The sequence below is a fragment of the Syngnathus typhle genome, linkage group LG8 (genome assembly GCF_033458585.1).
Source record: "Syngnathus typhle isolate RoL2023-S1 ecotype Sweden linkage group LG8, RoL_Styp_1.0, whole genome shotgun sequence".
Lineage (NCBI taxonomy): Eukaryota > Metazoa > Chordata > Actinopteri > Syngnathiformes > Syngnathidae > Syngnathus > Syngnathus typhle.
In genome coordinates, this window is record NC_083745.1 from 15,779,907 (window position 1) to 15,806,624 (window position 26,718).

General features: G+C 46.2%; 1 protein-coding gene across 3 annotated transcripts in view; it reads right to left on the reverse strand.

The window, feature by feature from the left end:
* The window catches only part of LOC133158577 (trichohyalin-like), a 99,681-nt gene that overhangs the window by 18,436 nt on the left and 54,527 nt on the right, over nt 1-26,718 (reverse strand). The window contains exons 3-4 of one of the 3 annotated variants that reach the window (XM_061285856.1): nt 17,563-17,671; nt 14,157-17,496 (exon numbers count right to left, since the gene is read on the reverse strand). The exons of 1 other annotated variant lie outside the window; for it this stretch is intronic. In XM_061285856.1, the coding sequence (XP_061141840.1) occupies nt 17,387-17,496; nt 17,563-17,671 (219 nt within the window). In that variant the 3' untranslated portion in view covers nt 14,157-17,386. Of the gene's footprint in view, nt 1; nt 83-14,156; nt 17,497-17,562; nt 17,672-26,718 lie in introns of those variants that run through there. One more of the 3 variants, XM_061285854.1, reaches the window with a different exon arrangement.

Here is a 26,718-nt window from a genome sequence, read left to right on the forward strand (position 1 = left end):
CCAAAAGGTGGCAGCACCACTTTTATAATATCAGTCTGCATCCGTGCTGCAAACTCCTCTCCGCTCATTTCTGCCTTGGCGACTGCAAAGAAAATGAGGAAAGTTGACATCTAGGGTTGTAGCTGTCAAGAGAGATGGGAATTACAATATTTTTTCACTGAAAATCAAGACAAATGTGTTTGTCTAATTTGTAAAGAGACGGTTACCTTGTTTAAGGATTTCAACCTAGAGACACCATTAGACTAAACATGCTAACACATACGACAAACAAGGAGTGACCGTGCTGATAAAGTGAAGCAGCTCCAAGCTGAACCGGCATCACAACAGCTATTCTTCACGAGTTGCTGTGAGTCAAAAGTAAATATTACTAAAGCAAGCTACAAAGTGCCCATGTTAATAGGTAAACATGGCAAACCTTTGTCGAGTTACATGGTGGATAGGATGGTAAAAGATCCATGAGTGTGTATTGGATTTGGCCCAGACGAATTGGCTAAGATGAAATTCCAATTTCAAAGCTTTACATGGAAGACCTGAAGAAGGGGGCCTAAGTAAGGGTTACTTGGAAGTTAGTTATTCAAAATTAACTATTGCTAAATTGGTACAGGGGAATTTGTTGGTTGAACCAGTCAACCTCAATTCAAAATTTCACCAGAAGATGGTGCCAAAGTCATATTGACCTAACATAATAAATTAATAGTTTGAAAAGTTATCGATTAGATCAGCGGTCACCAAACTACGGCCCGCGGGCCGGATACGGCCCACGGGACCGTTTAATCCGGCCCGCCAACCCTGAACAAATTGTATTATTAAACTTTTTTTTTTTGGTCATTTTGCCTGCAATGACTGCGTTTCCCCAGTAGATGGGGAAGCGCTCGCCTGCGCATTTACTACCGGAAGCCGTGTCAGAAAGCTCGGTGCACACTCACAAGTGCGTGTACGTACTCAGTAGTACGGACATGGCGCACTCGCGCTCTATTTGTATCAGTCCTGAATTTAGAGCGTGGGATGTGACAACAGCATTCTTGTAATTCGCGCGCTGAGCTTTCAGATGCAGTTTTGCGCTAAAGCCACCCACAAACCTTCCCCTGGAATCCTTCCATTAAAATGAGTCGCCCAAGGAAAAGCAAGGTGGACACAGTGCCGAGCGTTTAAAAGAGAGTGGCCAATTTGGCTCGACGTACGCGACGTGACGTTCAGCCACATGAACGTCAATATCAACCCATCACAGATCGAGGTAAACGGACCAACACCTCGGATCTCGCCTAAGAACTGCCACAACAAATTTTACTCCAGACTATGACGCACTAGCAAACTTTAACAAAAAAGACAGCGGTGTCTACAAGCCTACTGGAACCTACAAAAGGATTATAAGGAAGGACCACAAGAACTTTAAGAGACTGCTTATATGTGTCAGAGAGATTCTGCTCTGACAACTGAACTTTTATCTGTTAAGATTGTGCATGGCACAACAGAAAGTTAATGTTCCATGGCTTTTTTTTTCTATGAAGAACCCAGAGAGAGTTATTTAGTTATTATTTATTTCCTGTTTTTTCTGTGAATAACTTAGAGAGGGTTATTTAGTTATTATTTATTTCATTAATAGTGTTATTATTTGTTTCCTGACTTTTTTTCTGTAAAGAACCTGGAAAGGGTTATTAAGGAGGGCGCTTGCCGCTATCAACATCCGTAAGGCGGCGGGCCCTGACAACATCCCGGGTCGTGCGCTGAAGGACTGCGCTGGTGAGCTGACAGATGTCTTCACAGACATCTTTAACACTTCCCTGCAGCAGGCCATCGTCCCGTCGTGTTTCAAAGCTGCCACCATCGTACCTGTGCCAAAGAAACCCGCTCCGTCCTGCTTCAATGACTACCGCCCCATGGCACTTACGCCCATCATCATGAAGGGCTTTGAGCGGCTTGTCTTGGAGCACATCCGATCCGTTCTCCCCCCCACCATTGACCCCTTCCAGTTTGCGTACCGAGCCAAACGGTCCTCTGAGGATGCCATCTGCTCTGCCCTCCACTCGGCCCTCACCCACCTGGAGAGAAGGGACCCGTATGTGAGATTGCTGTTTGTGGACTTCAGTTCTGCCTTCAACACCATTGTGCCACAACGCCTCATCAGCAAACTTGACACGCTGGGCCTCAGTACCTACCTCTGCAACTGGCTACTGGACTTCCTCTGTCAGAGGCCACAGGTGGTACGTGTTGGCGACAAAATCTCCGCCAGCATCACGCTGAGCACGGGGGCCCTCCAAGGCTGCGTGCTCAGTCCGCTGCTCTTCACCCTCCTGACGCATGACTGCACTGCAACCTACAGCGACAACCGTATAGTGAAGTTTGCTGACGACACGACTCTGGTGGGTCTCATCACCAAGGGAGACGAGACTCAATACAGGCTTGAGGTTGACCTTCTGACCACGTGGTGCAGGGACAACAACCTCCTGCTGAACGTTGACAAGACCAAGGAGATTGTTGTGGACTTCCGGAAGGGTCACACCCAACACCTGCCGCTGACCATCGACGGTGCTGTGGTGGAGAGAGTGAGCAGCGCCAAGTTCCTGGGGGTGCACATCAGTGAGGATCTCTCCTGGTCCACCAACACCGCATCACTGGCAAAGAAAGCCCAGCGCCGCCTGTACTTCCTGCGAAAACTCAGGCGAGCGAGCGCTCCTCCGGCCGTCATGACTACATTTTACCGCGGCACCATTGAGAGCGTCCACTCCAGCTGTATTGCTGTTTGGGGTGGCGGCTGCACTGACTACAACTTGAAGGCCCTGCAGTGATGTGAGTCACCCCGCTCAATCTTTGTTTGAGCTTCTGCCCTCTGGGAAGAGGTACAGGAGCCTGCGCTCCCGCACCACCAGACTCTCCAACAGCTTCATACTCCAGGCTGTTAGGATCCTGAACTCGCCCCCCCTTTCTGCGTAGCGTCCTGTACTTTGCGCTATGCTTACTGTCTGCTGTACAGACACTGGCTCAGTTTTGCTCCTCTTATTTATTGGGATATTTGTTTATTATTTATTCATCACTCATTTTATTTATGTATTATTTATTAGTTATTGTTTGTGCCTTCTTGTTTTTATTTTGTGTCGTCTACTTGTATGTTTATCGTGTACTGTGTCTCGTCACCGTGGGATGGAGGAAAAGGAATTTCGGGTTTTTTGTGTCTTGACATATGAAGGGATTGACAATAAAGCTGACTTTGACTTTAAAAAACCGTTATTTGGTTATGTGTGGCTTTCTCAAAAACAATAAATTTTTTAAGCTCCCCTACGATCGTCACACTTTTTCTGTTACAAACTGACACCGGCCCCCCATCAGAGAAGGGAAACGTTATGTGGCCCTCACAGGAAAAAGTTTGGGGACCCCTGGATTAGATGAAGTCTTGTTCTGAAGCACAGCAACACACAATTTTGGATTATGTTATGTTATTTTGTTTTGGTGTAATATACTTTGAAACTGCTTTAATATTTTAATTTGCTAACTAGAGAAGACCATGCTCATCGTTAGGGATGAGAATGAGACATGTTAATCACAGTTAGAGTAAGATGCAATATAATTTATTTTATTCAGCTTTGCAATATTACATAGTTAGTAGCAACTGGAGCAGCATCACAGCGCTGATGTTTCATTTACACATGAATGTATTAAGAGTTGAGTAAGGACAAGGGGTTGACAGTGATACCGTGGGTGGAAGACTGCAATTCCACGCTTGACCTTGACCTAGAGGTGAAAACATGTTTTGAAGCTGCTTGAGTGTTGTAATCTGCTAACTAAGAGAATCGACGATCATAGTTATGATTATGTGTTAAATTGACTATTGTGAAAGTATGTGTTATTATTGTCACAATGTTTAATCAGTATCAAACATGTAGTATGTAATATTGATGTTCCATTTACACATGAATGTATAAATGTGAGCGAAGACAAGGAGGCGGAAAGGGTTAATGGTGATACTAAGTGGTGGAAGACTGAGATTCCACACATGAGCGTGACCCGAGGTCAGATTCATCCAGTTGAGGCCTAAACAAGATGCTGTTTGACGGAACACAAGTCAGAGAAAGAGATTGCAAATGTCACGTTGACGGACAGTTGACAAGATTTGGAAGTAGAAAACAGGATGAAGCATCCCTGAGAAAATTGTTACATCCCTGAGAACATGGTCACCTCATCTGGTTGAATCCTGTTGAGACCGGCCGAGATGCGGGTGCTGTCTATTCTGGAAGCATTTGGGTCATCTGAGGCCAATGTATGACATCATGGAAAAAAACTGGTACGTGACCAAGCAGGCATAGTACCCGGGTGCTGTCTATTCTGGAAGCATTTGGGTCATCTGAGGCCAATGTATGACATCATGGAAAAAAACTGGTACGTGACCAAGCAGGCATAGTACCCACAAACTGAACTGGTATAAAAGGTTCGTTCGGAGAAAGAGCAGCTCTCTCTCTCGCGGGCTTCTGCCCGTGGGTCGAGGACCCCAATTAGAAAAAGATAGTTTTCATCCTTTCTGAGATTAAGCCAAGGTCTCTTAGAATGAATTTATACTATCTTCAAATTAGATTTAGTCAAATTTTAAGCTTAAAGACAGGCTGGGAGATGCAGACCTCGGTGCAGGAGAGAGGGGCCATTTTTTAGGGCGTCGGCATCTCCCTTCTTTAGGCCAGCCTGTTCTTTTAAACAGAATTCAGATTTTGGAACAAGGAGAACTGATCGCTCGACTCTTCCACCAAACAGCATTTTAGATCTCTAGGTGGGCTCTCCCGGTCAGGGGTTTGCCCCTGCAGGCTACTGCCGTGGGTTGAGAACGCCGATTAGACAAACATAGATTTCCTTCTTTCTGAGATTGACCCAAGGTTTCTTAAAATGAATTTATACTATCTTCAAATTGGACTCAGTCAAATTTTAAGCATAAAGACAGGCTAGGAGATGCAGACCTCGGTGTAGGAGAGAGAAGCCATTTTCGCGGCGTCATGTCCATTCTTTACGCCAGCCTGTTCTTTTCAACAGAATTCGGATTTTGGAACAAGGAGAACTGATCACTCGACTTTTCCACCAAACAGCATTTTAGACCTCTAGCCTCTTACCCTTCAGAACTTCGAGACTGAATAATTTTTGCTCTATTGAGAATGGTGAGTGGAAATTATTGTTAATTGTTCGAACAATTGAAACTTGTAATTCTTCTTCCTTATTCAATAAATTTCTACTTTATAATCATATAATTTTGATTAATGATTATTTTGATCTTGATTTAAACCTTTTATTTCTCTATCATAGTCATACTGTAAACCGTTCAGTTCTTTTTTAAATGAAGACAGCTTTAATCCTTAAACATAAGGGAGTGTCAGAATCTGGTTCAAAACCGTTAACTTGAGCTCAGCTAGTGTGCGTGCACGCTAGTGTAAATAAACGAGTTCCTGCAGTCTTAACAAAGACAGCTAAATCTATTCCGAGCGGTTAACAAAAGCCCCAATCATTATAGGAAAGAAGAGCCGCTGAAACGGCCGCAATAAATTTGATCCCGGATTTTGAAAAGGAATTACACTGGGATCCTGTTGCTTTAAAAGGGACTGTCGTCTGTAAATGACGGAATTAATCTAACAATAGATTAGTTACCGTATTTATTCTAATTATCGCTCATATTCTAATAATCGCCCAGTGTGTGTTAGCGATGACATAAATAAAAAACATCGATACCTCTAATTATTGCCCATGCTGCTAAAAATTCCCCCCAAAACGTACGTTTTCCTCCCTGACCGCATGCCGTCATCATTGCGCAAGTTTAAATATGACTGATTTGACAGCATGTCGAATGTCCCTTTTAAATTGTTTTTCTCCATAAACTATGATACAATTACACTCGTTACTCCGCTACAATATCCTCACACAATTAGGGGCGCGCACTCGAACAAGACGATCGCGATAACATGACGTGCGCAACATGTGATGTACGACGGTAACGTGTCGCATCGATGGAGCGTCAATTGACGCACCCTGCTGTTAGAGGTAGATCAAAACAGCCGCTGTTCTGGTGTTAAGAACACCAGTGAGATGCAGGTATTGCATACTACATAAGGAAAATATACATATTATCGCCCATTTCAGTGCCCCTTGGCGATCGGACAAAAAGTGTTCTCTATTAATCGCCCCCTGTTGGACATAAACTTTCTCTAATTATTGCCCTGGGCGATAATTAGAATAAATACGGTACTTGAACAGCGGTTAGACTCGGAACGAATCTTCTTTCCGTACCGGCTTAAATCCATTCTCATCTCCTCTACATACTGCGTTACTGCAGAGGGGCTAAACTACAGAATTTTACCCTTTAAACGGAAAGGGCTTATATCAGATTAGTGCACGATTGACACCTTTTGCTGAAGGTACATTTATCAAAGACAGTGTTATGAAAATGGTTTTTCACTTCTTTTTCACTTGTTTTAAGTTTTAATAATAAAAGACAACGTTTCATTACTTATAACTCCTGTTTAAAATGTAATGAGGCAAAAATATGTTTAAACTCATGTAAATTTAAGATACCATATTTTTCGGACTATAAATCAAGGTTTTTTTTTCATAGTTTGGGTGGGGGGGCGATATGTGAATTTTTTCATACATTTTCCAAAAAAAAAGTGAAATTGCGATAAACGAACCGCGATGTACCAAGAGATTACTGTAATTTGAATTTCAAGTGACGTCGGCGGCGCGGCAGTTGTTTACCTAAAGGACAAAGATTCGATCACGGGATGACGAAGATGACGAAGGGCCCCACGTACTACCGGCATCATTAGCGGCTTTGTTTGTAAGTGACACGGAGGACGAAGAGTTTGAAGGATTTAAGGATTTGGAGTGACCCAGAAGGTTTGAAAAACTATTATGGCTTTTACGCACGACCGGTCCTACTCTACGGAGCTCTCTTTCACCTCCGTGGATGGAAGTCGGGGGCCGCCGCTCGGCCTGGTGGCTGCCCGGGGACGGTGGATGGGGCTCGGACATGGCTTTTACGCACGCCCGGTCCTACTCTAGGGAGCTCTCTTTCACGTCCGTGAATGGAAGTCGGGGGCCGGTGCTCGGCCGGGTGGCTGTCCGAGGACGGTGGATGGGGCTCGGACATGGCTTTTACGCACGCCCGGTCTTATTCTATGGCGCTCTCTTCCACCTCCGTGGCTGGAAGTGCCACCTCCGGGGATGGAAGTCCACGTCGCCACACGCCTGGAAGTCCACGCCGATGCTTGGATCCTTGTACTTTGTTAACGCTACAATATAGTTATATACTAGATCTGTGGAATAACGACGAGGCTGACATCAGGGCGCACGCGCGGCGTTGTTGACAAAGGACGAGGAATTTGATCGATGGATTTAATGATTTGGAGTGACACAGATGGTTTGATAATATTATTGCTTATATAATAGTTATTGATATATAATTTATATATCGTTATATGGGCCTGTGGAATATTTTGAAGTGCAAGCGCCGTCAGCGGCGCGCACCCATTGTTGACATAAAGGACGATCAATGGATTTAATGAATTGGAGTGACACAGATGGTTTTATAAACATATTATTTGAATAACTTACTGTTACGTCAGGCCCGTTCTCAGCTCTTTGTTTCTGTTCATGTCACGTTAGCATACCTATCGTTTAGCCTGTTGTTGCTCGTTCATGTCTGTTATTGGTGTTGGATTTTGACGAATAAATTTCCCTCAGAATGCGACTTATACTCCGGAGCAACTTATATATGTTTTTTTTCCACATTGTTGTACATTTTATGGCTAATGCGACCTATATTCCGGAGTGACTTTTAGTCCGAAAAATACGGTGTGTCATAAAGTTTGTTCAATGTTATCTGACTTCAGATATGAATGAAAGGAAACATTCACTAGAGAAAGCAAATACCAATCTCCAGGAGGCGAATGAGAACAGGCTTGAAAACATATCCAAGAGAATACTTCATTTTGAGACAAATAAGGAAACCATTCAGAAAAAAACAAATGCCTTGAAAAAGATGGTTGCAGACCTTGATCAAGTGACACACCAAATACTAAATCAAAACAAACTGATACAGAAAGAAAGGATCCGGCAAGATGGTCTGCTTTCAAGCATGGTGAAAAAAAAAGAACTTGAGTAAAACCAAAAGGTCATTGATGCTACTTGAGAACTATTCACTGACGACAGGGGCAAATTAGTTTCAAAGAAAAATTACGTTGAAGACCAAAGAAGACTCAATATTGAGAAATATGAGATGGAACAACAGCATGCAGAGCTGAAAGCATGGGAAGATCATTTAGCAGCTATCATTCAATTACTAGAAAAAGTGAAGGTCAATTTTGAATGAATGAAAATGACAAGAAACATGAAGATAATTACGGGAAAATTCTCCAGATAGAGATTAACAAGGGTGGCATGCAAAAAAATATCAATAGCTATGAAGAACACACTAGCAGACCTTGACCAGATGACAGACCAAGTAGCAGTTGATCGCAAACTACTGTTGAGAAAAAGGATACAGCTGGGAAGTCTGCTGTCAAGTGTGGTGAAACAAAAAGAAGAACTTGATGAGACCAGAGAAAATGTGGATTCTGCCTTGAACAGAGTCAGCAATGAGAGGGAAACTTTGAATTTGTTGAAGCGTAAAATTGACGTCGAGAAAGAAGAACAAACAATGGAGAAGGACAGGCTGGAACAAATGCGGTCTGCTGTCAAGTGTGGTGAAACAAAAAGAACGTGATAAGAACAGAGAAAATGTGGATTCTGCCTTGAACAGAGTCAGCAATGAGCGGGAAGCTTTGGATGAGTTGGAGCGCTACATTGACGTCTACTGTCATATCGCACACTGGCTCGGTTTTGCTCCTCTTATTTATTGGGTTATTTGTTTATTATTTATTCATCACTCATTTTATTTGTTTATTATTTATTGTTTGTGCCTTGTTTTTATTTTGTGTCGTCTACTTGTATGTTTATCGTGTACTGTGTCTCGTCACCGTGGGATGGAGGAAACGGAATTTCGGTTTCTTTGTGTGTCTTGACATATGAAGGGATTGACAATAAAGCTAACTTTGACTTTTGTCTTTGAGAAAGAAGTACAAACAATGGAGAAGGATATGCTGGAACAAATGCAGTCTGACTTGAAAGTATGGTACTATCAAGTGATAAATAACTTGCAATCTTTACAAACAGCAAAGGCAAATCTCCAGAAGTTGAATGAAAAGAATATTGGAAGCAATCACAAAATATTAATCAAATTCGAACAAAACAAGAAAGGTGTGCAGACAGTGACACGTTCATTGAAGAATATTATTGTCAACCTTGAACGGGTGACAGACCAACTGTCAGGTAAAAACAAATAGCTTTTGAGACAGAGGTAACAGTTGGGTTGTCTGCTGTCGATAATGGTGGAACAAAAAGAACTTAATGAGAAGCGTGAAGATCTTGATTCTCATATTGACAGAATAAGCAAGGAGACGGAAGAGTTTCTTTCAATCAAGACAAACATTGATGTCGATAGAAGAAGCCTGAAAATTGACATGGAGAAAACACAACAACTGAGAACTGAGCTGAAGTTGAGTGAGGATCACGTAATAACAAAGCTACATTCACTAGAAAAAGCAAAGGCCAATCTCCAGGAGGCGAATGAGAGCAGGCTCGAAAACATATCCAAGAAAGTACTTAATTATGAGACGAATAAGGAAACCATTCAGAAAGAAACACTTGCCTTGAAAAAGATGGTTGCAAAGCCGCTTTTTTAGCTTTTGAATACATTTTAATGTGTACTTGGAGTACCAAGGATTGTAGAAAAGTTTCATTATTTCAATCTGTTCAGGTTTATTCATTTTCTGTTATGTATTTTTATCTTTTACGTCAGTGGTCTCCAATCCCCGGGCCGCGGACCGGTACCAATCCGTGGATCATTTCACTGGTCCTTTTATCTCAGACAAGATATTTTAGGTTGCATTACCTGACATGTTTCGGCTTGTACCTCCGCCTTCATCATCTGATGACAAGTGAAAACAAAATGAACTTAGTACAACTAATCCGTGAATCATTTGGCTGCATAAAAAAGTATAAAAAACTTACTTAAGCATTATTTATGTTTTATTTATCTGAGTCTGAACCATGTTTTATTTTGAGAAATGGACCGGATTCTCTTCTACACGTTGTGAAGTGAACAAAATATACCGTTTTTTTCCATGTATAATACGCACCCTAAAAATGGCATGTCGATGCTGGAAAAAAGCCTGTACCCATGTATATTACGCACCCAAATTTTGACTATTTTATTATTATTTTCTTTTTTTTTTTAAGTCCCAATGATCGTCACACACTAGGGGTGTAAATCGCGGGTTTTGTCACGATACGATATCATATCGATACTAAGAACCACGATACGATATTTGCCGATATCTTAAAACCTGCTGCGATTCATTCACGATATCTCACGATATAGTGCTCCACGATCGTTTTTTTTTTTTTTTTTTAAATAAAAAATATAGAACAATATCCTGATTTATAACAATTCATACGCAAAATCAACAAAGTACTGCAAACTCTTTATTTAGGAAATTACAAGAGTATTGTAGTATACAAAGTGCTTACTTTAACACTGAACTTTGATGTCGTGTTTTTTTTTAAATGTGCGGCGAGATTTGTGGTGTTCCCTGAGTATTTGATCACCGCATGGCAGAATTTACAAACAGCACGTGTCTTGTACGTTGAGCCATCTTTTCTTTGGAATCCAAAGTGCTTCCAAACGAATGACTTTAAGCCTAAAGGGGAGCAAAGGTGCTCATCTTTTTGGACACTAGCCATAGTAGCACCAGGCCAGGAGCCGCTTACTAGCCTCCCCTTTCACGTGCCTGCTCTGCTCACAACACAACACGCTCCCGGAAAGAGGAAGCAAGCAACAATGAACTGGATTTCAAAATAAAGTCGCGTCTAATGTCCGAGGCCAAACACGGCGATATAAATCGATGTTTACGTTTAGCATCGATGGCAATAAATCGGAGAGCATCGATTAATCGATGTGTATCGATGTATCGTTACACCCCTATCACACACGCATCTGGGTGTGGTGAAATTTGTCCTCTGCATTTGACCCATCCCCGTGTAATTTTGATCCATCCCTTGGGGGAGAGGGGAGCAGTGAGCAGCAGCCGCGCCGCGCTCGGGAATCATTTGGTGATCTAACCCCCAATTCCAACCCTTAATGCTGAGTGCCAAGCAGGGAGGCAATGGGTCCCATTTTTATAGTCTTTGGTATGACCCGGCCGGGTTACTTAAGTCCGTAAACGTAAATTTTTTTCAGAAAAAAGATCATCTTTGGGAACAACCGGATGTTATTCTGGCGGTCAATATCACTGCGCATGCAGTAGCAAACTCGATAGCGAAGAAATGTGTGAGACTCTCAACGGGATCACCAATATTTGAGTGATGTTCCAGTTATTTATCACAATTAGTTTACCAAGTCTGTGTTTTGAGTTCCTCCAATAAACCCTGGTCCAAGCTGCACTTGGTCGCCCCGCTCCTTTTCACACTCCATCCGTGACAAGATTTTCTTCAAAAATTGTTGTACCATGATTTTCTTCAAAAAAAAAAAAATAAATAAATAGAAAAAACAAGTAAATTGTACCCATGTATAATGCGCACCCCAGATTTTAGGACAATAATAGTTAGATTTTGCGCATTATACATGGTAAGACAAGGACAGCAGGGACGCACGGAGCCTTTGGCAGGGCATTCAGACCATCACGGATTACAAGCCCGCGCCGCAGAGCTGTGAAGGCGACGTCCGTCTGCTCAATGACCTCAACCGCTTCTTTGCTCGCTTCGACGCTCAGAACAGCACTTGCCCGCTGAAGGCCACTCCCCCTTCACACGAGCTGCCCCTGTGCCTCTCCGCCGACAGCGTGAGGAGGGCGCTTGCCGCCATCAACATCCGTAAGGCGGCGGGCCCTGACAACATCCCGGGTCGGGCGCTGAAGGACTGCGCTGGTGAGCTGACGGATGTCTTCACGGACATCTTTAACACTTCCCTGCAGCAGGCCATCATCCCGTCGTGTTTCAAAGCTGCCACCATCGTACCTGTGCCGAAGAAACCCGCTCCGTCCTGCTTCAATGACTACCGCCCCGTGGCACTTACGCCCATCATCATGAAGTGCTTTGAGCGGCTTGTCATGGAGCACATCCGATCCGTTCTCCCGCCCACCATTGACCCCTTCCAGTTTGCGTACCGAGCCAAGCGGTCTTCGGAGGATGCCATCTGCTCTGCCCTCCACTCGGCCCTCACCCACCTGGAGAGGAGGGACTTGTATGTGAGATTGCTGTTTGTGGACTTCAGTTCTGCCTTCAACACCATTGTGCCACAACGCCTCATCAGCAAACTTGACGCGCTGGGCCTCAGTACCTACCTCTGCAACTGGCTACTGGACTTCCTCTGTCAGAGGTCACAGGTAGTACGTGTTGGCGACAAAATCTCCGTCAGCATCACGCTGAGCACGGGGGTCCCCCAAGGCTGCGTGCTCAGTCCGCTGCTCTTCACCCTCCTGACGCATGACTGCACTGCAACCTACAGCGACAACCGTATCGTGAAGTTTGCTGACGACACGACTCTGGTGGGTCTCATCACCAAGGGAGACGAGACTCAATACAGGCTGGAGGTTGACCTTCTGACCACGTGGTGCAGGGACAACAACCTCCTGCTGAACGTCGACAAGACCAAGGAGATTGTTGTGGACTTCCGGAAGGGTCACACCCAACACCTGCCGCTGACCATCGACGGTGCTGTGGTGGAGCGAGTGAGCAGCGCCAAGTTCCTGGGGGTGCACATCAGTGAGGATCTCTCCTGGTCCACCAACACCGCATCACTGGCAAAGAAAGCCCAGCGCCGCCTGTACTTCCTGCGGAAACTTAGGTGAGCGAGCGCTCCTCCGGCCGTCATGACTGCATTTTACCGCGGCACCATTGAGAGCGTCCTCTCCAGCTGTATTGCTGTTTGGGGTGGCGGCTGCACTGACTACAACTTGAAGGCCCTGCAGCGCATAGTGAACACGGCTGGTAAGATTGCTGGTGCTTCGCTCCCCTCCTTGGAGGACATTTACACCTCCCATCTGTAAAGGCGACCACGATTGTGAGTGATGCGAGTCACCCCGCTCACTCTTTGTTCGAGCTTCTGCCCTCTGGGAAGAGGTACAGAAGCCTGCGCTCCCGCACCTCCAGACTCTCAAACAGCTTCATACTCCAGGCTGTTAGGATCCTGAACTCGCTCCCCCGTTCTGCGTAGCGTCCTGTACTTTCACTGTCTGAACTGTCTGAATGCACACTGGCTCTTATTATTTATTATTTGTTATTACTCTTATTTATTGTTTGTGCCTTTTTGTTTATGATGTTTTTTACTTTTGCGCTATGCTTGCTGGCTCCGTTATTTATTGTGTTATCTGTTTATTTATTATTTATTCATCACTCTTACTATTGATTGTTAGAATTTTTGCCTTCTTGTTTTTATATTGTGTCGCGTACATGTATGTCTATCGTGTTATGTGTCTCGTCACCGTGGGATAGAGAAAAACGTAATTTCGGTCTCTTTGTGTGTTGTGACATGTGGAGAGATTGACAATAAAGCTGACTTTGACTTTGACTTTGAAAACGGTAACATTACTAGTATTGCCACCTGTCCCGGATATTTTCATGGTCTTTTCAAGTTTTTGTACATGTGCAAAATGTTCTTTTCAGTTTAATTGTAGCGTGCCGATGTCCACAGCCTTATTGGCGCTAGAAAATCTGGATACTCATTTGTGGCGGGCAGTGGTGACTCATTCTGAATGGTGAGGTGGAAACGGAGTGTGTGTAGGATAAGGAGAGAGAGAAAGGAAAGGATCCAGTGACTAAAAAGATGAAGTTTTATCGTGAAAATGGGTGGAGAGACGGTGGGGGTGCTACAGGAGGTGATGACAGGCCAGTAAAGAAAAAATATAAACACTCGACATGTTTTTAACTAGGGCTGTGGACTTGGTCGGAGTTTTGCACCGAGTCCGAGTCTGAGTCCGGCCTCTTGACCACGAGTCCGAGTCCGGCTGTCCATTTTCTCTGTTAATTCATGTGACTGGCTAATTTAGATCAAAATCTAAATAATTACAACTGTTTTGTGATGGCTTTGTCTTTATTAAACATATAAACGAATACAGTAAACAGATACTTTCAAGTTTTAATCATTAATTACACCATTATAACTCAGACATTTATCTAAACACAAATAATTAGTGATGACCCCACAACTATCGAAACACATCAATGACATAAGCTGGGTGACATAATCGTTCGACTGGTCTTTGAATGCACCCCGCTTCAATGGCAGAACGCGGATGAATTTAAAGACATCAAATGAGAATAATCCTTTATAAAAATTAAAATTGACTGACGAAAACGTGAGTTCTTCATGTTTTTATTGAAAACAACATAGTGCTGACGCCGTACGACGCCGTACGACATCGTTTTTTCGCTATCCAAATAAGGCGTGCGCGCTCCCGCGACAGGGGGAACAAAATCTCACGGGGGAACCAAATCAAGCGCGGCAGGGGGAACAAAATCTCACGGAGGAACCAAATCAAGCACAACACCTGGTTCTTCCATCTTGGCTGTGTGCAGGGCATTGTGGTTCTTGTACGTGCACGCACGCAGGCATGCGCGGGCGGGCACGGAACAACTAAATTTGTCTTCATAACAAGCAAGCAGGGCTGTGGACAGTATTCCTACGCGCATTCTCAGCTGCATGATGAAAATAAAATGGGACGTATTTTTTTTATTGTCGGACTCGGTGGACTCGGTCAAAATCAGCACCGAGTCCGGCAGAAATGACCGAGTCCGACCGAGTCCGAGTCCCCGAGTCCGAGTCCACAGCCCTGTTTTTAACAATGACTAGTTAAAACAGGAGAAATGCGCTAAGTGGCTAATGTAACAATATGATCTATGGTTAGTCAACTGTGAAGTGTTGAGGGAACGGGGAACGTTTTAAGGGCGGACACTTCCGGTTACAAGGTTGGACTATCAGTACTGCATTAGTGTAACGGGAGACGGAAATAAAAATGACAACCACATTGGGTTGGATTGAGACCAGAATGTGCGCCTTGTTTCTGAAAACACCATACTTTAAACATGGTGCCAGCGGAGGAGGACTCCGTCTGAACTCGCATGTGATTTTTCCGGGCGAGGACTGTTACTGCATGTTAACTTAGCCACTAATACGAGTGACGACATGGAAGGAATGAGGACGCCGCAAACATTGTGCTTGTATTCTAGCAACCTCTCTAAAACATGGAAGAATTGGAGGGATGAGTTTGCACTGTATGTGGATCTGGCGATGGAACAGGCTGATGACAGACAGAAGCCACGGCTGTTCAGTTATCTTGTCGGCGAAAGCGGCAGAGAGCTCTTGGATACCCTGATGGGCGACGCGGCTAAGGATACGTGGAAACTAGAGGACAACATTACAAAGTTTGATGATCACTATAACCGTCGCGAATGAGATTGTGGAACGCTACATAACTGCTCAATCAGAACATTAATACAACACACACATAGGCACACACACACCCACACACAGAAGGGTGACGCGCCCACACTCACAGATACCAAATGGTCATGTGACAAGTTCCCGCCTTTCCGGACAGTACAAAACAAGCTGACCTGGAGACGGATGTTGTTGTTGATGTGCTGCCTTGCCATTGTGTACTGGCTGCCATTGAACAACCCAGGATCTTGCCAATAAAGGACCAACTCTACACTCTACATCTTTGTTTTACCTGCCTCAACTTCGGACATCCCCGCACAACACGCAACAGATGGTGACCCGGACGTGGGTTTTGTCCAGTTGAGCAGGTTTTGGCCGCTTTCAGGTGAGGCTTGCCGCTCCGGTTCGGAGGTCCGGGGCCCCACCTTCAAAAGGTAAGAGGATTTTTCCTTCACAAACTGGGACTTCCGCACTGTAGTGGCATTGCCTTGGCTGAAGTTTAGCGTATTTTGCCGTAAATTGAATTGGTTTGTGTACATGAACCTCTTTTGGTAAATTACAGCGGTCGGGTCTGGAGACGAATTGCTGCTTTAGTGGGTTTCGCGCGCTGTTATTGTGTGAGTCTTGTTTTTCGTCTTGTTTTGATATAAAATTTCGGCGGTCGTCAATGTGGTTCCGAGACCTGCGTCTCCATCCATCCATCCATCCTCTTCCGCTTATCCGGGGTCGGATCGCAGGGGCAACAGCTTCAGGAGGGACTCCCGGGGTCTCCTACCGGTGGGACATGCCCAGAACACCTCCCCAGGTAGGCGTCCAGGAGGCATCCTGATGAGATGCCCGAGCCGCCTCATCTGGCTCCTCTCAACGTGGAGGAGTACCGACTCTACTCCGAGTCTCTCCCGGATGACCGAGCTTCTCACCCTATCTCTAAGGGAGAGCCCGGACATCCTGCGGAGAAAACTCATTTTGGCCACTTGTATCCGGGATCTCGTTCTTTCGGTCACGGCCCATAGCTCGTGACCATAGGTGAGGGTAGGAGCGTAAATCGACCGGTAAATTGAGAGTTTAGCCTTTTGGCTCAGTTCTCTCTTTACCACGACGTCTTGTGATTTCATATTGTTGTATTTTTGGCCGTTGAGTGTACCCGGTATTTGTGTTTGGCGGTTGTCGATGAGGTTCCGAGACCTGCGTCTTGTGGTTTGTCACGTGTGGTGATTTAGCCGCTTCGTTTTCTCCCGGCATTTTTTGAACGTGGATGTGTGATGATTTAGCCGCTGCGTTTTCTCCCGGCATTTTTTGAATGTGGATGTGTGCTGATTTAGCCGCTGCGTTTTCTCCCGGCATTTTTTGAATGTGAATGTGTGCTGATTCAGCTGCTGCGTCTTCTCCCGGCATTTTTTGAATGTGGATGTCTGCTGATTTAGCCGCTGCGTTTTCTCCCGGCATTTTTTGAATGTGGATGTGTGCTCATTTAGCCGCTGTGAACCTCCCAGCAGACGTAAATGATTTGGCTTTTGTTGTTTGTTGTTTTTTTAATATTTTTTTTCCCTCTCTTGTTGCCTCTGTGCGGGCGTGGCACCAGTGCCTGAGTAACAGGCATTGAATGGCAGGTGTACAACTCCTATTTACTGGCAGGGCACACTGGGGTGGCTTTGCTAACTGATCTAACAGACGATCAACTTTCCTGGTACAAGCTTCCTCCATGCAGCCCCCATATTACGGTGATGGTGGCAGCGGAACACACGGCAAAGGATCTAGGTCCCATGACGTATAAGCCCTCTCGTGCTTCCGATTGGGTTTCTGTGTCATCCAAACTTTCCTATTCTTCAACCTGTGATACTTACCGCATGAGGTTGTCGGCTGTTCCAGTCCCTTCCATTCTGCAAAATGTCATTTTGCACCGCCACCATGGCCGGGAGACAACGGATTCAGAGATTGCCGAGGAGATGTTGGAGACGCTCCCTGCTGATCTTTGGTCACAGGGTGCGAATGACATCGGCCTGTGTCGCAATGTCTCTCCAGTTACGTTTGAAATCACCCCAGATCCGGTTTGTTTGCGTCAATACCGTATTTCTCCGGAGGCGGCGGCGGGGGTCGACGAGAATATTCGCTCCCTCCTCCAATCGGGTGACCTTCAGCTGGAATCTGACCCCGCCTGGAACACCCCGATTTTGCCTATTCCGAAAAAGGAAGGAGGGAAGTTCAGGATGGCTCATGATTTACGCGCTATAAATGCTAAATAAAGTTCTCACTCCTCTTCTTCCTGTGCCCAACCCTTTTGCTGCTTTGCTTTGCGTTGTCTCTGCTCTCTCCAGACCATAAATTATTTTCCTGCATTGGCTTGGTGAATACTTTTTTCTGCCTACCGCTCGATAGGTCGCTGCAGCACATCTTTGCTTTCATCTTTCAGGGTCAGACCTACTCCTACACTTGTTTGCCCCAGGGGTTTGTCCTTTCTCCTGGCCTTTTCAATGCGGCCCTGCGTGACGTTCTATCCTCCTTGACCCTTCCTACTGCTGTGATGCTTGTCCAGTATGTGTATGACATACTTCTTGCGGCGCCCTTAGAGGATGTTTGTTTGCAGGCAACGAAAGCGGATCTACTGCACCTGCGGTCGCAAGGTCTGAAAGTCTCCCGATCTCAGTTGCAGTGTGCTCGCCGGCTTGTTTCTTTCCTTGGCCGTGTGGTGTTCTCTGGAGGCACAGGGTTGAGTGCTTCCCATCGCTCTACTGTCCTACATCATCCCTAACCGGAAACTGTTCGGGAGATGCTTTGCTTCTTGGGTATTGCCAATTACCCCCGTAATTTCATCCCTGACTTTGCTGAATTTACCACTCCGTTACGACAGTTGGTCAAGGATGCTGGCATGTGCAACGTCAAGGCTTCTCTGGCTTGGACGACTGAGACGGAACAACTGTTCATTGCCCTGAAACAGTTGCTTTCATCTGCGATTGGTATGGCCATTCCCCGGTACGACTTGCCCTTTTATTTGGATGTTTCTGTAAAGCTCCGCTCTGTTTCCGCTATTCTTTTCCAGAAACAAAGGGGGGATAGGAGAATACTCATGTTTTGCTCCGTTCTGCTCGACCCGTATAAACAAAAACAACCTCCCTGTGCGCGTTATGCTTCTGCGTTGGCAAGAATTTTGCAAAAAACTGTACACATTACACATTTTGACAACACATGGAGTCGTAGAGTAGGTCACCAGCCACTTAGTCACAATGTCATCGGGCAGACATTGTAAATTGGAAAAGATACTTACTGCACCGAATTTGATTTACACACATGAAGGGGTGAATGCTGCACATGGGTTGGGGGAGGGTCAGCCGCATGTGTGTGTAGAACGAGACAGACAAGCACAGATATTTCGTGAACATTAGTACATAGAACCGATAACAGATGCGGAAGAAATGTTATTCACAGACGGATGCTGTTTTAGAGGCCGAAAGTCACTTCAATCAGCATACGCAGTGGTAAGACACGTGAATTACAATAAGTTTGAAGTGATCAGGGCTGAACCGATTGTGGGACCACAGTCGGCACAAAGAGCTGAACTGATAGCCATGACTCACGCATTGGAAATGACTGAAGGAAAAATGGTAAATATTTAGAGATTCAGCGTACGTTGTCACAACGGCACATTTTGGTCTCACAGAATGGGAAAGAACCGCGTACGTCACCGCGTCAGGTACCCTGGTAAGATATCTGACCGATGTTCTGCGGCTAAGGGATGCGGTGATGAAACCTAAAAAAGTGCCGATTATCAAATGCAAAGGACATTCAGTCAAACAACATGATGCCAAGTGGCAATGCCACTGCGGAATCAGCCGCAAAAGAGGCCCCAGGGTATGTAATACCGGATGACGGCATGATGGTGCAGGTGTCACTCCAATCAGATGGACAGACCAGATGGTCGGTGTCCGAACTGCTGTTACAGCAAAAACGAGCTGGTTAATCATTAAATCCCGACACATGGGTTCCCATGCATTGTCAAGTCAGATAATGGCACCCACTTTAAGAACAAAGACCTCCAGCATGTAGGAAGCACGTTGGGGCTCAGGCACAAATTTGGTTCAGTTTATCCTCAATCCCAAGCCCAAGTAGAGAGAATGAACCGCACATTGAAAGATAAAGGTGATGGCGGAGTCCAATCTGAATTGGGTTCAGGCGCTCCCTCTGGCATTGGTGTGTGTGCGTATGTCAGTGAACACCTGAGCTGGGCACACCCCTTTTGAGTTACAGAACGGATGCTGTTTTCCGGGACCGGAATCCGGTGGCGGGTTCAGAGGGCGGTAAGCGCTCTCGCCCACATCTCTGACCTATTGTCAAGTTCTATGGTTCCAGATTTGCAGAACAGACAGCAGCGGACCCAGAAGTGACGGCCGACATCCAGATAACCCCATCGGTCTGGCTGAAGGTCCTGAAAAGGAGGTGGACGGAGCCAAGGTGGACTGGTCCTTAAAAAGTGGTGGAGCGCACCTCACATGCCGTCCGGCTGGGCGGCAAAGGAGATACGTGGTATCATCTGTCCCAGTGCGCCCCTGTGAAACCGCTTAACCGCTTCTTTGCTCGCTTCGACGCTCAGAACAGCACTTGCCCGCTGAAGGCCACTCCCCCTTCACGCGAGCAGCCCCTGTGCCTCTCTGCCGACAGCGTGAGGAGGGCGCTTGCTGCTATCAACACTCGTAAGGCAGCGGGCCCTGACGACATCCCGGGCCGAGCGCTGAAGGACTGCGCTGGGGAGCTGACGGGTGTCTTCACGGACATCTTCAACATTTCCCTGCAGCAAGCCGTCGTCCCTTTGTGTTTCAAGGCTGCCACCATCGTACCTGTGCAGAAGAAACCTGCCCCGTCCTGCTTCAATGACTACCGCCCCGTGGCACTGACGCCCATCATCATGAAGTGCTTTGAGCGGCTTGTCATGGAGCACATCAGATCCATTCTACCCCCCACCATAGACCCCTTCCAGTTTGCGTACCGAGCCAAACGGTCCTCTGAGGATGCCATCTGCTCTGCCCTCCACTCGGCCCTCACCCACCTGGAGAGTAGGGACTCGTATGTGAGATTGCTGTTTGTGGACTTCAGTTCTGCCTTCAACACCATTGTGCCACAACGACTCATCTGCAAACTCGCCAAGCTGGGCCTCAGTACCTACCTCTGCAACTGGCTACTAGACTTCCTCAGTCAGAGACCTCAAGTGGTACGTGTTGGCAACAAGATCTCCGCCAGCATCACGCTGAGCACGGGGGCCCCCCTAGGCTGCGTGCTCAGTCCGCTGCTCTTCACCCTGCTGACGCATGACTGCGCTGTGACCTACAGCACCAACCACATGGTGAAATTTGCCGACGACACGACTCTGGTGGGTCTCATCACCAAGGGAGACGAGACTCAATACAGGTTGGAGGTTGACCTTCTGACCACGTGGTGCAAGGACAACAACCTCCTGCTGAACGTCAACAAGACCAAGGATATTGTTGTTGACTTCCGGAAGGGTCACACCCAACACCTGCCGCTAGGCTTTCTTCGCCAGTGATGCGGTGTTGGTGGACCAACAGAGATCCTCACTGATGTGCACCCCCAGGTACCTGGCGCTGCTCACTCTCTCCACCACAGCACCGTCGATGGTCAGCGGCAGGTGTTGGGTGTGACCTTTCCGGAAGTCAACAACAATCTCCTTGGTCTTGTCGACGTTCAGCAGGAGGTTGTTGTCCCTGCACCACGTGGTCAGAAGGTCAACCTCCAGCCTGTATTGAGTCTCGTCTCCCTTGGTGAATTTTGCTCTTGTCATTCATATTATCTTTCAGAAAATAATAGTTTGTGCCAGATCTACAGGTCCATAAAATCAACAGTCTTAACATGGCCAGTTCGTAGCTTGCTTTAGTAATATTTATTTTTGACTCACAGTCCCGTGTGAAGAATCGCTGTTGTGATGCCTGTTTAGCTTGGAGCTGCTTCACTTTATCAGCACGGTCACTCCCTGTTAGCTGGTCGTTTGTGTTCGCATGTTTAGTCTGATAGTGTCTCTTTAAGTTGAAATCCTTAAACAAGGCAACTCTTTACAAACTAACCTTTAGGACAATGTAGTATTGCTCCAAATGTTCGTTTAATTTCCTTTAAAGGTCCGTTTGTGCATGTTAGCACGATCGCAAATTAGCATCTTTCCGCTAACTCGTTAGCCTGCCCAGTACTACTTTGCTGCGGGCCAATAAAAACTGGACCGCGGGCCGCAGTTGCTTTAGACACGTTTGCAATTGTGCAGCGCTGCGGAGGTCTCAAAGGAGAATGTTAAAACCATCACCGGTCCGTCGGATGAGGATATACATGCTGTTAAAGAAGTGCGGTACAAGAGCCAAGTTGACAACTCGGTGGATTGTAAATTCTGTAGGAAAACACATGATAAAAGTACATTTAAATGCCCAGCATTTGGGAAAAAGTGCGCCAAGTGTAGTAAAGAGAACCACTTTGCAGCGAAATGCAGGGCTAGAACGGACCAAACGTCGAAGCAGAACGTGAGGGCCGTAGCAACAGAAGATGTGAGCCATGAATTTGAGGATGTATCATATAACTGAGACAGTGTGTAGAGTGGAGACAGGCTCAGGCACGGATGTGGTAGCAGCAAGAGCACAGTGAAAGGAGATAAACACAGCTCAGTCTAACACCCAGCTTCTCTTTACTGACACCGAGGGGCAAGAAAACGTCTGCAGGGTCTAGAGTAGGGGTGTCCAAACTACGGCCGATCAGCCCCCCCCCGGAAGAGAAGCGAACGCGCAGCGTTTGATTTTACGTCACACTAGCCCCTCCCGGGAGAGAAGCGAACGCGCTGCGCTTGACGTCCGAATAGCACACAGGAAGAGAAGGGAACCCGCAGCGTTGAACGTCCCACTAGCTACCCCCCCCCCCCCCCCCCCCGGGAGAGAAGCGACAACAAATATTGCCCCCCGGGCCCCTTCACGTTACTAAATATGGCCCTCCTTGCAAAATGTTTGGACACCCCTAGTCTAGAGCATTTTCTATTCGGGCTCCAGAGCTTTGGAATGCCCTACCAATGGATATTAGAACTGCTACCTCAGTAGAAACATTTAAGACACGTTTAAAGACACATTTCTACGATATGGCCTTTAATTAACCTGTAGTGGCCGATTCGGCTGGAGTTTGTTTTCGGTTTTGATCCTAAACCATTAAACAGAGTATTGACACGCAGCCACTTCCCACTTCCAACCATTGAGGACATCTTACCCGACTTGTGAAGAGCCAAAGTGTTCACAGTGTGTGACGTCAAAAGTGGATTCTGGCATGTGCAGCTGGAGGAGGAGTCCAACTATTTAACAACATTTGCCACTCCCTTTGGACGTTACAGATGGCTGAGGATGCCGATGGGTATAAGTCCAGCCCGGGAAATATTTCAGCGAAAGGTCACACAGGCCTTGGACAATGTGCCGGGTCTGTACTTTGTTGCGGATGACATCCTGATCACAGGACAAGAGGAGACACAGGAGAATACAGAACGGCACCATGATGACAAACTGAGGCAGTTTCTTGACAGATGCATGGAAAAGAACATAAAAGTAAACGCGGAAAAATTCTGATTGAGACAGAAAGAGACCACATACGTACATTGGACACTGCTTGTCGGCAGAGGGACTCAAAGCGGATCCGTAAAAAGTGCATGCAGTGGAGCAGATGCCAGCACCGACAGTTGTGAAAGGAGTGCAGAGGCTTCTCGGTGTGGTCAATTACCTCACAAAATTTAGCCCTCATCTCTCAGACCAATGCAAAGTACTGAGGGACCTGACGCACAAAGACGAGGATTGGAAATGGACAACAGAGCACACGGAGGCATTCCTCAAACTTAAAGAGGCAAATGAATGCTCCAGTGCTGAAATATTACAATCCGGATAGGAGCTGTAAGTACAGTGCGACGCCTCAGACACTGGGTTGAGCGTTGACACAAACTGAGCGTCGTTATGCTCAAATAGAAAAATACTTTTTGGCTATGGTGTTCAGCATGGAAACATTCCACCAGTACACATGTGGTTGCAGGGTCACAGTCCAGAGCGATCACAAGCCGTTAGAAACCATTATTAAAAAAAAACTACTGAGTGCACCAAAAAGACTGCAGGGCATGATGTTGCGCATTAAGAAATATGACGTGGACGTTTTGTATGTGCCGTGGAGAGACATGCTATTGGCTGACGCTCAGCAGAGCCTATCTTCCAGAAAGCCTGCCCGTGGAGGATGAATTGGAAACTGTCAATATGGTACAACACCTACCGATCTGATCGGACAGACTGCCGGACATAAGACCAGCCAAGGACAAGACCCTGCAACTGCTCATACAAACAATGAGCCAGGAATGGCCCACGGATAAGTCTCAGGTACCAAATGAAATTAGGCCATTTTACGTGTTCCAAGATGAACTGAGCCACCAAGATGGAATATTCTTTCGGGGGGAGCGTGCCGTCATTCCGAACACGCTGAGGTCGGACATCACTGGGCGATTGCACTCATCTCATCTTGGCGTTGAAGGATGCCTACGGAGAGCTAGAGAATGCGTCTACTCAGGGCATGAACAATCAGGTCAAGCAATATGTTGCCAAATGTGGAATCTGTAGGCCAATGGACAATAAACAGCAGAAAGAAACATTGATGTCACATGATGTTTCGCACAGGCCTTGGGTTAAGGTGGGCACGGATCTTTTTTTTTCTGGACGGAAGATACTAGCTCATCACTGTGGATTATTTTTCAAACCTTTGGGAACTTGACTATTTGCTGAACACAAAGTCGACCACGGTGATAAAGAAACTTAAAGGTCACTTTGCGCGCCAAGGCATTCCGGATACGATGGTCTCAGACAATGGGCCACAATATGCAATCCAGAACTTTGAAAAATTCAGTGGGGTTACCGGCATATGACCTCATCACCTGGCTATCCACAGAGCAACAGCAAGGCTGAATCAGCCGTTAAGACAGCCAAACAACTTCTTATCAAAGCCAAAGCAGACAATAAGGATCCTTATCTAGCTCTTCTAGACCACTGCGACACACCGTCACAGGGCCTGGACAGCCCAGCACAGAGACTACTCAGTCGCAGAACCCAGACACTGCTACCAACAAAAGAAAGCCTGCTGAAACTACGAGTGATGCAGATAAGTCGGAATCTAGAGAACAAAGACCAGTGTCAGAGTGCATAGTACGACAGAGCAGTTAAGGACTTGGACATACTTAAAACAGGTGACTGTGTGAGGATACAGCCACTCCCAACCCACACTGTCTGGAGATTGGGCCGGGTGCTGAAACCGGTGGATGGGAGGTCCTACAAGGTGCAGTTGCTCTCGGGAGGAGTCATAAGGAGAAATTGCAGGCACCTCAAACGGGCACAGGGAGGGACCCTCAATGACACAACAGAGATGGATATCAACATCCCCAATCAGCTCCAGGCCAAGGAAAATGCAGAGGCAGTTGCTGTTCCTCATATGATCGCAGGAGGACATACCCCCAGAGGAACTGGGAACGGAAATACCCCTGCCACAACCAGAGCCGGTCGCGTAGTGATAAAACCCCAGCGATATAAAGTCAAAGTCAAAAAAGTCAAAGTCAGCTTTATTGTCAATCTCTCCACATGTCACAACACACAAAGAGACCGAAATTACGTTTTTCTCTATCCCACGGTGACGAGACACATAACACGATAGACATACAAGTACGCGACACAATATTAAAACAAGAAGGCAAAAATTCAAACAATCAATAGTAAGAGTGATGAATAAATAATAAACAGATAACACAATAAATAAGAGGAGCAAAACGGAGCCAGCAAGCATAGCGCAAAAGTAAAAAACATCATAAACAAAAAGGCACAAACAATAAATAATAAGAGTAATAATAAATAAACAGATAACACAACAAATAAGAGCCAGTGTGCATACAGACAGTACAGACAGTAAAAGTACAGGACGCTACGCAGAACGGGGGAGCGAGTTCAGGATCCTAACAGCCTGGAGTATGAAGCTGTTTGAGAGTCTGGTGGTGCGGGAGCGCAGGCTTCTGTACCTCTTCCCAGAGGGCAGAAGCTCGAACAAAGAGTGAGCGGGGTGACTCACATCACTCACAATCGTGGTCGCCTTGCGGGTGAGATGGGAGGTGTAAATGTCCTTCAAGGAGGGGAGCGAAGCACCAGCAATCTTACCAGCCGTGTTCACTATGCGCTGCAGGGCCTTCAAGTTGTAGTCAGTGCAGCCGCCACCCCAAACAGCAATACAGCTGGAGAGGACGCTCTCAATGGTGCCGCGGTAAAATGCAGTCATGACGGCCGGAGGAGCGCTCGCTCGCCTGAGTTTCCGCAGGAAGTACAGGCGGCGCTGGGCTTTCTTCGCCAGTGATGCGGTGTTGGTGGACCAGGAGAGATCCTCACTGATGTGCACCCCCAGGAACTTGGCGCTGCTCACTCTCTCCACCACAGCACCGTCGATGGTCAGCGGCAGGTGTTGGGTGTGACCCTTCCGGAAGTCCACAACAATCTCCTTGGTCTTGTCGACGTTCAGCAGGAGGTTGTTGTCCCTGCACCACGTGGTCAGAAGGTCAACCTCCAGCCTGTATTGAGTCTCGTCTCCCTTGGTGATGAGACCCACCAGAGTCGTGTCGTCAGCAAACTTCACGATACGGTTGTCGCTGTAGGTTGCATGTGTTGATTGAATACAGTGATTTGTTGTTTTATGTTGACATATTCTACTCGAAATATGCAAACACAACAAAAGTTACATGTTTTCAGTGTTTGCAATGGTTCTGTGTTTTCAGTGTGTTTGCAGTTTTTTCAATGCAGCAATCTAGTGTTGATCATTTTCATTAGCTACTGAGATATTTGAAGCGAGGCGTTTTGCACCAATGTTTAGGATTCATGTCAGCATGGTATTTGGTCTTTGGTAAAAGAAAACATTTTGGGGAGGTAAGAACTCATAACTTTTAAAAGAGAAAGGATGTAACAATCAGGGATGTGCGGTCAGAGGAGGCAAGTGAGTCTCCCCTGCCATCATGAAAAGGGGAAAAACTAATTTAATTGTTTTTATTTTAAAGTCATTTTCCTTTTAATTTCAATAGTTTTGTATCATTTTGAACCAAAATTGCAGATTTTTTATAGTTATTTTAAAACCGAAGACCATTCGCTCGGAGGAGCCAACTTCCTGTCTAGCCTCTGAGGATAGCGTAATCACACAGCTGCCTAGGT